We start from the raw sequence: 13,688 nt of genomic DNA on the forward strand, positions 1-13,688 counted from the left end.
TTCCATTATCAGTCTGGAAGAGTTGTTAAAGTTGGAGGGAAAATAGCCTACACTTAAAATATAAATGTCTGTAGCATCTTTAACCAAAATACTGTCTGCTTTAAAAGCAAATGTAGCATTCATATGTGTAAGAAACTCCAGCAGCATTCCCTGCCAAGTCAATACAGATCCATCCTGTCTTGCACATGGTGTGCAAGAGTCCCTTAGCTGCTCTTGCTCAAAGTTTGCCATAGCCAGCCCTTGGAATTCACACACTGGCAGGGCAAACCTCCTTTTGCCAGAGTCCCCACGGTGCCAGGCAGTGGACCTGCACCACCACCAAGTCAGAAGAACAATAGAGCATGCTTGAATCCAACAAGGGGGTAGGATGGCAAGGGAAAAGAAAACCTGAAGCCAAGCAGCTGCTGCACACCAGAAACAATGAGCATAGCTCCAGCAAGGTGGGAAAGAAGGAGCTCAAAAGGTACAAAGAGCAAAAGAAGCACTACAGAAGGGATTGATGCTCCTACATAAAATTTTTTCCCTCCACTGAATGTTGAAGTTTTGGAAATATTTGGCAGCACTCTGGGGAAGGAGATGGTGCTACAGCTTCCAGCAGTGACATCAAAATTATCCATGGAGTCAGCACTGAAAGCTGCCAGGGATTGAGAGTTGGCACTCTAGGCTCACCCTTTTAAAGCTATTGGGATATCCAGAGGTGCCAGTGCACCTCATCCAACAGAATTAAAAACCTTGAGAAGTTACCTAATTCTCCTTAAAAATCTGCCACTGCTATGTACAATACGGCGGCTGAAGTTGCTCAGCACTTCGGGAGATTAGTTCCCAGATTAATTAAACTGTATCCCCTGACAAACACAGAAAGCCTTCTGCAAAGCCTGGTGTCTTGCAGCCCTGAGCAGCCAAATGACAGAGCTACAATTTTAATTATGCTCCTAGAGAAGAAATTGTTCACTTAAATGCCTTTTCTCTACAAATATCCCATTTGTTTTGAATGCTGGAAGGATCCCTGGTCTTAATATTTTCGTGTCTCAGGATTCTAGGTATTTACAAGGAGAAAAAAAAAATGCAGTTCCAATCTACCAGCTTGTTAAGTAGAACTAGTACAATAAATTATTACCTTTACTAATTAAAGACCTGAGAAGACAAGAATCTTGCAGATGTCTGTTCCTAAATCAAGCTGTCAGTTCAAGAGTTTCACATCATGTAGCCATGGAATTGCAGAAGGAAACCTATGCCTAAAACTATTATTCTCCCCTTCAGCAGGACCAGAAAGCTTAAGAAACTAATTTATATTCATCATCTTCTTCCATGGCTGCTTTGGACAGGGATTTAGAGCAATCTTAGATAAATAACACTGTATTTCCCCTCCAAGTTCCTCTCAAGCTCTCAGTTGCTCACAAGCTGAGAGAGTCTATTTGAATAGCTTGGATTCAGATAAACATAAAATTTTAATTATATGAGACAAGTCAGAACATTCAACCTATAAAGCAATAGTTACAATGATACATCTGTTTTTATGGGTAGTAAATTCATCATAGGAGCATAAGGGGCTTCAATCCAAAATGGATAATTATGAGGCTTGGTAGAAATCTTAGTCATGAAACTGGCTGGTTTGAATTGGCAGGGATACAGAGCTTAGAATGAGGGAAGATTTTACTGCAGAGCAGCCTGGTGATCCAGGAAAAACAGAAAACATGACTTGCAAGATGAAAGACACTAAATACCATGATAAAACTGTATATGCCTAGAGTGAAGCAAAGCTCCTTCCCCCATCCCAGAGCACGGACATGCCTCTTCCATACTGAGAGGGGTTCAACACTGGGATTGGCAACTCAGCGGAGTTTCCACAGCCACAGATGTGAAGAGAAATGAGGAAGATGCAGCTCAAGGGCTGGATAGAGCCTGGATCTTTGTTTCACACAGCCAGTGTTTCTTTCCACAAGGTTATCCTTAGGATCTCTGTGTGCCCTAAAGGGCCAAAGATGTATGGAAGGCCTCTTATGGGGGAAAAAAATGGAGAGTATGCTATGCTCCGCTGTCATAATCTGTTGTACAGCAAGATAAAAAACATTTCAGGGCACTGATTTGCCTGAAATGCAATAAAAAGTACTGATGATAAAATCCAAGTACATTTTACAGGCCGTTAAAACTCCTCAGAAGGCAACTGTGATAAAAGCAGTGCTACCTGGCCCCCAGACTTGCTTTTGTCTTCCCTGTTACTGTGGAAATACAATTCACAAAGCATGTCTGTGCATAAGGTTTAATTGACAGCAGAGGGAAACTGCAAGTGAAACTATGTATGTAGGAAGTGTTGGGTATAACTTAAAAAAAGACATCTTGAGAAGAACAGAGCAATGTCTAGAATAATGCATTGATTTTTGAAATAACACTTCTCTATAGCAAACTCAAGGAACACATTATATATCTTTTAAGAGATAGTTTCTACATGCCCAGTTGCTTTGAATTCCCTGGAAATATCTGTGCCAGTAAGCAAAACATTACATATCCTACTGAGTAACAGAGTTTACTGTTCAGCTCACAGAATTCTCAAATTGCTTCAACAATTTGGTAAACTGCCTTTTTCTTGTCTAACACAATGTTTTAGGTTGTACTATAAACAGAAAACCTTTCCAAACAACAGGGATGTACCAAAAGTTTCTCTATGCTGCCTCTGAAATTTTGTACTTTGAAACAGGGTTTAAAGCAAACAAGAAATGATAAAATGAGAAACCAATAGAGAATCACTAGAGATCAGAACAAAAGAACTGGTTTGGAGTATCACAGACAAGGGGAATTAGCAGTAAAATGTTGATACAGGAATAGTTTAGTTTTCTGATGTTCAACAAAATGCTTTATTCAAAACATTAAGTTTTAGTAATTTTAAAACATCCTTGAAATAAATATATTTCTGATTTCTTTTTAAAACATGCTTTTAACCTTTCTACCAATAAATGAAATCAACTTTAAAAGGAAATCAACAAAAAATCTTTCCCCCCATTTATCTCCTTTCCATTCTTCCTCTTTTTTTTAAGGGAAAAAAAATAAACTGGTACAGAAAGGGGAGCTCAGATATTTGGGAAAGAAGGATTTTGTTAATTTAAGGGAAGTTTGCTGTCATTTTACTGGCCTCTTTAAAAAATAGAATATGAAACCAAAATACTATCGCAGAAAGTTCCACAGAATTATTTTAAAAGTCTAAACCTTTTTATCTGTGTTAACAGTACTAGAATTTGTCTAAATGAGTTCTCTGCATTACTCCAGTGTTTTCTTTTTTCCTTGTTTCAAGTCCTGCTGCTTGTCCTCCTACCCACCCCACACTGCAGAAGGACAGAGTGAAGGAGCAGCAGAAACCAAAAATGAGGGAGAGAAATAGGAAGTGAACTGTGGAAGTGAGAAAGAGGTAAGTGGAGATTGTCACTGATCCTTTCCCACACAGAGAGAGCATCAGGATGATTCCAGCACTCTGCAGCTTCTTTGCTATGTCCTGACCAGGCCACTTTGAAGGCATTAAAGCTTCCCTGAGAACCATGAGAGCCACAGGATCCATGGGAGCAGTGTGAGCCCAGGCTCGGGATTCAAACTGCTACAATCACTCTCACATCAATTGTTTCATCCTTCTCCTCAGAATGTGTCTTTGATCTGTACATGTGTGATAAAAATTCAGATTGAACTTGTTTCTAACATTTGATTGGAATCTGATTGATTGATTGATTGTCTGTTGAAGTACCATTAATAAAATCAAGTGGTAAAATGTGTCAGGTGAAAAACAACCAGCATCTTCAGCCAGCAGATATTTTTCCTGTGGTTTTTGGGCTATGTTTGTGGCCAGGACTCCTCAGAAGACAGATCCCCACATTCTCTGAAATTCTGACATTCCAAACATATTCTGAAATAATACTGAACCATTGAAACTTATGACAGATGTCCACAATTGAGAAGCTATTTCTGTGTGCATCATCCCCAGTGCACAGGATTTCATTTGGAATTGATTTGACATTGATATTCCACCCCACTCTATAAATGCACAGAGCTCTGAGGCTGTGCTTATGCCAAGTTTATGCCAGCACATCCCCACTCCCAAAAGGGTGTTACTTCAGCTGTGTCACAAATTACAGTAATCACCATCTCCCAAGGAAGTTTCATCATGGCAAGACACAGAGGAGGTAAAATGCTGGTCCTAATGACTTCAGTGGATTCAGGAATTAATTTCCAAATGTCCAGTTTTTCACCAGAGAAATTGAACTGAGATCTCTGCTCCAGGGAGAGCTGAAACAAGTTTTGTTTTTAGCACAGTCTTCGTTCCAATGGGGATGGAATAAAAATATTTGAGATTCATCTACCAGTGACTCTTGAGCTAAGCTGTTCACAGCTGAATGATGACACAAGCTGGCTGCTTGCCCAGCATTTTTAAGCATTCTTCTATTTTCTATCTAAAAGCTGTGAGTGGTACAGCAAGGGATACTAATCTAAATATCACTGGAATTATTTTCAAGACATCTTTCTAGAGAAAAGAGCGGATCTTGAAGGTTCTCTGCCCTTCTAACCAATGTGTCAGAAATCCCACTGCAGACAAACTCAACTCAGGCCCAAAATCTTCATAGCTTGGTAGCTACTTCTTTTGTGCTCCTGTACTTAAAGCTTTTAATGGTCTTCATGCTATGGAGGAATGAAACCAGTCCTTTTTTTCCACAGCTGTATGGTCACACCTCACTTTACTAGAGCACGATGGCCAGAAGAGAAAGGAAGAGTTAAAAACGCTGACCTCCCCCAACATTACCACCAGATTTGTGGCACTGCAGTGGACTGGGACCCTTCACTGCCTGCATTTTTCCCCTTCTGCCACAGAAACACTGTAGATCCACTTCACGTAGGCTTTTGCCCACCAGTGAAAAGCCAACTAAAGTGAGGGAAATCTCAAAAAACAAAGTACACACTATTTTTTGGCAGAGGACTTTCACTGCCAGAGGATTTCAGTATTGTGTTTGGTTTAGGTGGCAAGTTCCCTCTCCTGTGATTTGGGGGAAGGGTGAGGGAGAGTAACATTGGCAGATGAGCCTTTTTATTTCCCATTTTCTCCTTCAGCTACCTTTTCTTTGCTTGCTCCAGACAGAATAGTGAGAGCAGTAACTGAGAGGCCAATGTTTTCTGTGTCAGAGGTTGTAACTTAGCACAGGCTGCAGCCAGGACAGAAAATACAAAAAGGAAACATGGAGAAGTAGAAACTCTGCCTTGTTAGAGCATGTATTAAATTATCCATTCTTAAAACAAAAAGAGAGATAACTTCCCTGTTCCAGCTGCTGACAAAGAAGAGATGAGACTCTGGAAATGATGGATACTTGTAGATCTCTGAGCCCTGAGTTCATAGAACTATCTTGTTCTTTCCTACAGCTGCACCTCATGCCTCAGTAACAACCAGCACCATCAGGGAAATGCCATGGAATGCTTGCTCTCCCTCTACAGAACCAGGTATTCTCCAATTTGCAGGACCCCCTCACCATCCCTGGCTCTGAAGAGGTTCAGCTCAGCACCTGCAAAGGTCATTGGTTACAGTGTGTGGGGATGGATATCTGCCTGTGAGCTCTGCTATCACCTTCCCCACAGGAAAAAGGACAATTCAGCCTGATTGCCAGTGCCACAAAAGAAATGGAGGCATTACTAAGAAACAGCACTGGCCAAGGAGGAAATGTACCCAAGCACCTGGTGATGCACCAAAATTAACACAAAAATTGGGACTCACTTCTGTGGGCAGCAGCAGCTTTACACCACCTCAGAAATGCAAACCAACTTCAAGCTGAGCTCCTCTGACACACCTTTGCATTGCCAGAAAGGAAGAAAGAAACCTTCATGTTAAATGCTCAAAATTAGCTTGTCAGGCAATAAATCCAGCTAATATTTATCTTGCCCTCTATGTTAGGAACATATGCAGCAGCACAAACACTACAACATGCAGCAGAACTAAATCTCTGTGTGGTCAGCTTATTTCATCAAATAAACAATTTCTCCTGCTAAAGGAGCTAGGAAATTTACAATACAAGGTAGGTGTAGTTTTGCAAGCTTCCATTATTATTTCCTAAACCTATATATCTTCTGTGATGACTCTCCCTGTATTTGGCTATTCTCTCTCACAGTGCCCTAATGTTTTCCCAGAACTGTTTACAAAAGTTAGGTCACCAGGGAACAGTTCTCACCACTTGACTTAGACATTCAATTGCCTGGAAGATATAGGAAAAAAAAAAAAAAACCCAAACCCTCAGTATCAAGAATTTACCAGAAAAATAGGCTGAAAAAGGACTATAAAAGGGGTTTTGCACAGATGTTTCTAGTCGAGCTTGGTTAATGGAAACTTTGCACAAGGTCAGATTCTAATGAAGAAATTGTTTTCCATGCCATGTTCCTTCAGCCCTGTCTGAATACATGGGCTTGGAAAGTGGTGTAAGCAAAGGCATCTTATTTTTAAACACATTGAATAAAATTGACTTTATTAATATTAATTCTCTCATAAAATGTGTGAATAGTAAATTTTAGCTGTGTCAGTTGATTTGGCTCCAGTGAAGTCAGCCAGAGCTCTATGGATGATTAAAGATTCTCTACATTTTGTACATGCTTTGGGAAAATCTAACTGGGTTATTGTCTCTTAAATATCTTGTGTGATATCTACAACCACTGGGTCCAGATGACTCAGAAAATATGTATGCTGTGGAGTTCAGAGAAGTTAGTAAGAACTCCTGAATTTCCTAGATTTCTGCTGCCATCTGCTTGCCAGAGCCTTACTTATCATGCACACTGCAAAACTGAATGCTGCATGCTCAAAGTTGTGGCCTTAATAAATTAACTCTAAAAGCTTAGCTGAAGCTACTGAAAAATTAGCCCACAGGGATTCAAACTGCCAAATCTACTCTGTCTCACCTCTGGGTATTGATAGGGCTCACCACCCTAAAAAAAAGCAATATAAAACAACAGAAATTATCACAAAACAGTAATTCTAGTTTCCCCATGAGGATAAATCCCAGCACTGCCTGTTCCTCTCACACACATTTCCTCTTTAAAGTTAAATTCTTAACAGTTTACAGATCCCCTCTCCTGATTAATCTCTATTTATCTGCCAGGACAATAATACACATGAGGTCAATCATTTACTCATACTAATACTAACTCACTTTTTAAGTGCAAATGGAAGCTTGCAGAACTACACCTACTTGAAAGGGGATGATTTGATGAATGAATTAGAAATTGAGGCAGTAGGATTTTTGCCTAATAAGCAGCATGCCCTTTGCCTGACCAGCAGCAACCAATGAACAAATGAAGCCCCTGTCTGGCACCACCTGTGTTTGCAAAGAGCAGTCCAGAAGAGTTTCAGCTGGCACACAAAGCCTGCTGGTCATTGACTCCTGGGTTTTGTTCAGTGGCTGTAACACAGCTCTATTTATTTATACCCCTTCCAGGCCTGGCCTCTTTTCCACACTGCTCCAGAAGGCTGAGGGGGGACTGCTAAATTGCTGTGCATCTGATCTCTGTTGTACAGCTCATTTCCATGCATGACATTCCCAAGTGAATTTGCACGGAAGGCAAAACCTAAGTATGTACAAAGCAATTTATATATCTGCACACTCAGACTTACCGCTTAGATGTTCAAACCCCCTCTCCCTGATGGTGAAACACAAAAAGACACAGAGACATCCTGGCTCTGCCCATCCCACACAAGCCCAGGCAGATGCAGCCCACGCTCAACACGCACAATTACACACCTGCACTTCTTCCAGTCCAGCAGCTCTGCAGCTCTCTCCAATCTCCCTGTGAATGCCTTTCTTCTCCTGCTCTTCACCCCTCCCTCCAATCCTGAGAAAACAGCAATACTAACCCCCAAGTGTGGTACAAACCTTTGTTGGTAACTTCCCAAGAAATTTCAAAGAGCAACAAATCCTCCACGGGCAGGTCTTCATCCTCACACTGAAGAAGCCCATTCAGAGATGTCATGGACAGGGATCTTGACAGCGGCATTTTCTTCAGCCCCTGAGTGCTCACCACACAGGCCACAGCAGTCAGCAAAGTCCAGGTCCCGTGGCAGTGCTCTGCAGTTCTGGTTAGAGCAGTCTGCTCATGTGCTGGGATCCCAGAAGAAAATTATTCAGATAGCTGGGAGCTAATGGGTTTAAACTGTCTGACCACCAGCATTAAATTGGCTCAGTGAAATCCTCAGGGCTTGAGAAGCAGCTGCTTGAAGAGGTAAGAATTTAACACTGACCTGAGAAAGGTCTCGACTGTTTTGGGGCCACAGCTCTTTCTTTTTCTTCTCTCAGAAGAAGGTAAAAAATTATTTTGAGCTCCTGAACCACAGCATTCAGTCTCCACCAGCACCTCAGGAACAGTTGACATTGGAGAGTTGTAAAGTCAGCATCGCCCTGAGCCAACTCCAACAGGGAGGACACTTTGAGTTCACCACCGGATTCGAGTCCAGCCCCTGAGTCCTCCCCTAGAGACACACCCTCCCCTTACACCCGTGGAGTTTTCCTACCTGCTGGCTGTCTGCAGGAGTTAGAGTAGACTCATTTTACATGCTGTCTCTTGGGTTCCTTGCCAGGTTAAATGCTGTTACATCTTTTTCAGTTCAGCAGTCTGTAAACTCGAGTTTACCTCCTCTCCTACCTCCACAGTTATCTCCAGCTCTGTTCCCAGGACTCTGCATCAGCTGTTGGCTGCTTTAGCAGCTCTGCAGCCCTGCCAGCTTTTACAGAGCTACAAAGGCTCTACCCCTGTTTTTGGCATGCACTCTGCCCCTCCTTGCAGTCCTGTCCCTGATTTTCCACCTGTTTGGTTTTTTTCTATGCCGCAGGTCTTTCCTGGCCTCTGGGCTCATGTCCTCCACCCAGGGAGCTTAGTGTGTACTAAGTCAGGGCATAGCATGCCTCTGTCTTCTCCAACACAAGCTGGGATGCTGCAAGCACTGAACACACATCTACAGAGATGCTGGTCCCTAACTCACAGCCTAAGATTGTCACAGCTCCCCAGAGCAGCTGTCTGCTTGCTAGATGCTTATATTACACATCTGGTTGAAAAGCCAGTGCTTCTGGGACAGCTGTGCAAGCTGAATCTGATTCTCAGCTTAGAGCACAATCTGCCCAGAATCCAGGTGAGCTCCAGGACATCTCTGGCACTGTGGAGAATACCACTGTACCAGCACGCATAGAGGAAAAGGCTCTGAGCTCACCTAAGGCAAAACCAGTCCAAGACAACTGGTTTAGGAGACAGGCAGCCCATCAGCACAGAAGTCTCTTAGACATAATACATAATGCATGGCACAGCTGAGCCTGCCTTAAAGAATACCTACCCCCCAAAAGACTTGTTCTTCCACTTCCACATTCCGTGCCCTCTCTGCATTCATGGCAGTCAGACCCATCCCTGAGCTGGTGGATACAGCTCACTGAAAAACCCTAAGGGTGAAGAGAATTTTTTTGTAGGTTAAGAACTGGAGCTGTCTCAGAAAAGAGCCTGGTAAGAGGCCAGGGAAAGATTCAGGGGTTTATTGGCTGAGTGTCATTTTGTCTCAATGGTTTGAGTTGCCCTATTCACCAGTTTCTAAAAAAAAAAAGTCTGGCCAAGAATCATTATTTTTGGAGCAGCTGTGGCTTTTACTACCTGAGGTAGGTAGGAAACCAGATCACCCCATAGCTGAAAACCCATGCTATTTAAAAGAAAAGCCAGTAATACATGAAGGCTCACTTAATTTCTGAACCCCAAATCTGCCCAAGTCACGGTTTCATAGCTTTCCTGGGACATTCATGCTGAGGGTGAGGCTTAAAGCTGCCAGGTGCACAAAGGCCATCTCAGGTGAGGAGTGGAGAGCAGAGAACAAAGCAGCTGACAGCTGACATCCCACACGTTTTCCTCACACTGTGTAAATGAATACACAGCCAAACTTCTTATTTTAAAGGTGACAGGGGTGCAGTGAGCCCCTGGCACCCCTCACTGACCGCACCGAGTGTGGTCCCCCTCACTGCGAGTAAATCCCAGGAGCTGCAGCATCCCCGAGGGAAACCTGACGGGTTTGTGGGTGTGGGGGCCCCATCCCCACTGCTGGCTGGGTACCACTGGCTCTGCAGGTCTTCACACAGCTCTCAAGGTGCTGAAATCAAAACTGTTCACATCAGTTACCTCTCCAGGGACCAGAGAATGGTATGGGTTGGAAGAGACCTTAAAGATCTCATTCCACACCACTTTCCACTAGCCCAGGTTGCTCCAAGCCCCGTCCAGTGTGGTCTTGGACACTGCCAGGGATGGGGCAGGCACAGCTGCTCTGGGCACCCTGTGCCAGGCAGGGCCTTTCAGCTTAAAGCCATCCCCCATTTTCTTGTCACTCCAGGCCATTGTAAAAAGTCCCTTTGCAGCTGTCTTGTACCGTCCCTTCAGTCCATAATAAAGTCACTGCAGAGCCTCCTCCAGGCTGAACATTCCCAATTCTCTCAGCCTTTCCTCATAGGATAGGTGTTCCATCCCTTTAAAAAAACCCTCTAGTAGTGATGCCAGATAACAAGTGGCACTGGTTCACTGACATACCAATGTCCCTAAGCATTCCAAAGCCTGAAAAACATGCAAATAATTTTACAACAATGAACTAAAGTTGTAGCAGCAAATTTTTCAAGCTCCTCACACAATCTGCGGTTTTCAGGTTCTTGAGTGTCACGTTTTTCCAGCTTCTGTTTGTAATAAGATGATAATTCATTTATTCTTTGATTTTGACAAAAGATGATGTAATTCCTTATACCTTGGCGAATGAGTTAGAAAGAATGGTCAGATACCATGAGATAATTCTACAAGCACTGGCAATGCCATCCTTGAGTGAACCTGGGAGTAACTCACCTTTGGCAGTTTGGAGATAATGGAGTTTTTAACTGGTAAAAAGTGCTCAGTAGCACAGTGAACATCAGCATTCCTTTGTACTCTGAGTACATTTCATTTTATCCAATCTGCATGTCTTAAAGAAGGAGGGTTTTTTTTCCACACAATGCCATCCCAAATTCCTGCTTTTCTGTTATTAGTGAGGGAAAAGTATTTGAAGTGCCCAGAAAAGGCAAGCTCCAACAGATAATCCAGAAACTTTCATCCCTGCAAATGCTCTTAATTGCTAGAGGGCAAAGGGCCCTATTCATTGTATTTATGGCCTGCAAGGATTAACTGTGGGATATTTGGGGTGCAGCTGGAGTTATCTGGGTTTAGGGCCATAAAGGAGGTCGTGTGTTGCTGGGCACATATAGTAAGACAAAATAAAAGCTCTTCAGAAGAAATGCTGTATTCTGACATTAAGAAGGGCAGCCTTTAGCTGTCCTTCATGGGAAGTGCAGTTAGGTGCAAGTGCTGAAAGGGACGCTCTGCTGCCACTAGAAACAATGTGTCATTTTTGTCACAGAGGCAGGGGAAGGTTGTGACTTCGATCATGCAGTTTGCACCTTTTTCACCAAACAGAGGCCAGCTGCTGAAGTGGGGAAATGGAAACATACCAGAAAGACTAGCTTTTAAAATATAACATTGATTAAAATATTTCCCAGAAATCTGGAAACCAGTGAGACCGGTTTTGAGTCCAGCCTAACTTCTCATGTTGTTCTTATCACAAACTACATTGTGTACATGAATACATTATTCATTGTGTTGCAATTCTGTCAGACACCAGTTGTTACCCCTCCAAATTCTTTTTCAGCTCACAGAAGTGAAATAATTTTGTTTGCAAGAATACTGGACAATATGAAGGCTGAGTTTGCAAGGTCTTTGAAGAGAAATATACAAAGTGTTTGTATTTTTTCCCCCAAATTTCCTAGAGTTCTAGGAGAGAGCAATGCAGGGATGATGCTATACATTCTGCCCTACCTAAATCTCATTTTGAAACTGTTATCTCTAGTCTGTTGTCTTGTCTGCACACTTTGGTCCAACTCCTATTTGGGTAGAGCAACTAACTCAGTATATCATCCCAGGAAGTGAGTTGTGGATGTTGTCTTCATACCACAGTTCTTCTACCAGAACCACTCCAGACAACCTTTCTTCCTTGGAATATCAATCTCAGTCTCTGGGCTGCAAGTGAGAAGGTGCCTGTAGGGGAAGAGACACTCTCCATGTGTGGAAGTTTAAGAGGAGATCATTGTCTAGGGTTGGCTTGCTCTGAACAGAACTGGGGTTTCCAGGTTTGCCTAAATTAACTGTGGGGGGAAAATCAGTCATGGATGTTAAAAATGCATAGATATTGAGTTAAATTTGAGAGGAGGAAAGGACAGGGGTTTGTAGCAGTCATTGATGCACACACACTGTACTTGTGACACGGAGCAGTAGGTGGCACTGACGGTATTCACATGAGTTCCCCAGTGTCCCTGTCATTTTGTCATTGCAGAGTTTAGGGGAGATCGGGGAGGGGCCCAGAAGTGCTCTAGGGACAGCCCTCCTTGCCTGCCTGGCAGCAAGTTCACCTCATTCCAGCTGAGAAGTGATGCCTTTGCTCCTGCCCTGTCTGTGCAAGGCTAAAAAATGCTCCAAATCTCCCACAAGTGGAGAATTTTTCTTCCAGTTAGAGGACTGGCGTATCTTCTCTGTGAAACAGCCAGGAGGCAGAAGGGGCTACAAAACATTTGATGGGACACAAAGGATTTTTCTCAGTGACACCTGGTATGTGTTGTCCCAAATTAGGAATTTGGGAGTGCATGGACTCCAGGACACAGCAAACCAAAGACATTCCTGTCAGCTGGTCTGAGAGGCTGACATTCCCAGTGCTGCAGAATATTTTGGCCTCTACTCTTTCATCCAGGAATGACAGTGAGAGCCATCCTGCAAATAGCAGCTTGCCATGGGCAAGTTTAAGGTTAATCTTTTTGGACTTGGTTTTGGAAATTATGCCAGAGTAGCTTGACCACCTAGCTGAATCCTGCAACTTGGATAAGCATCAGAATGCCACGATCCTATTTGAAGTTTAAAATAAATGCTGTGATAAGCAGGTATCCCTCTGAGGGACTGGACTGCTCAATGCATAATCTGTGCTACAATTCATGTGTGCCATTTTCCCATGTGAGCAGAGATTTGGGAATGTTCCCTTTTGAAGTCACCTCACCCCAGGCACCTGAGGTGACAAAGGAAGGACATACAGCTCACATTCCTGGAGAGGGAGATGTGTCCTTGTCTGTATCTCCAGGCAGGCACTAGGTATTAGAAACTAAAAAAAAATCCCAGTAATTCTATTGGGAAATAAATGCAGAGGCACATGCAAACAATTTCTGAGAGACACCAAGACTTTCTGTGTGATGTCTGAGATGGCTGTAACTTGACAAATAAAATGTAAGCCTCTTTTCTACTGTTCGGTGCCAAGCTCCCACCTATAATTCAGACTCATGTACAAAGACACAAACACTTTCAAAGATATACACACATGCATTTGCTTTGATAATTATTCATTTCCTGAGGTCAGCACAGTGTTTGTATCATATTTAGCATAGGAATTTGTCTGTATGTTGGTGTAACTTGTGGTATTTTTTCCTTAACTAAAAGTTGTAATCATGGAGAGACAGAAGCCTCACTTGCTAAATATCATAAAATCACAAAATGGTTTGAGTTGGAAGGGACCTTAACAATCACCCAGTTCCAACCCCACTGCCATGGGCAGGGACACCTTCCACTATCCCAGGGTGCTCCAGGCCCCATCCAACCTGGCCTCGGACATT

At 43.0% G+C, this 13,688-nt stretch overlaps 1 protein-coding gene across 1 annotated transcript in view; it reads right to left on the minus strand.

Annotated features, from left to right (window-relative positions):
• The window catches only part of GYS2 (glycogen synthase 2), a 40,867-nt gene extending 32,869 nt beyond the window's left edge, over positions 1 to 7,998 (minus strand). The window contains exon 1 of the mRNA XM_053978307.1: positions 7,878 to 7,998. Coding sequence (XP_053834282.1) covers positions 7,878 to 7,998 — 121 coding nt within the window. The remainder of the gene's footprint in view (positions 1 to 7,877) is intronic.
• Between the last annotated feature and the right edge of the window lie 5,690 nt (positions 7,999 to 13,688).

The sequence above is a fragment of the Vidua macroura genome, chromosome 5, assembly GCF_024509145.1.
Source record: "Vidua macroura isolate BioBank_ID:100142 chromosome 5, ASM2450914v1, whole genome shotgun sequence".
Taxonomy (NCBI): Eukaryota; Metazoa; Chordata; class Aves; order Passeriformes; family Viduidae; genus Vidua; species Vidua macroura.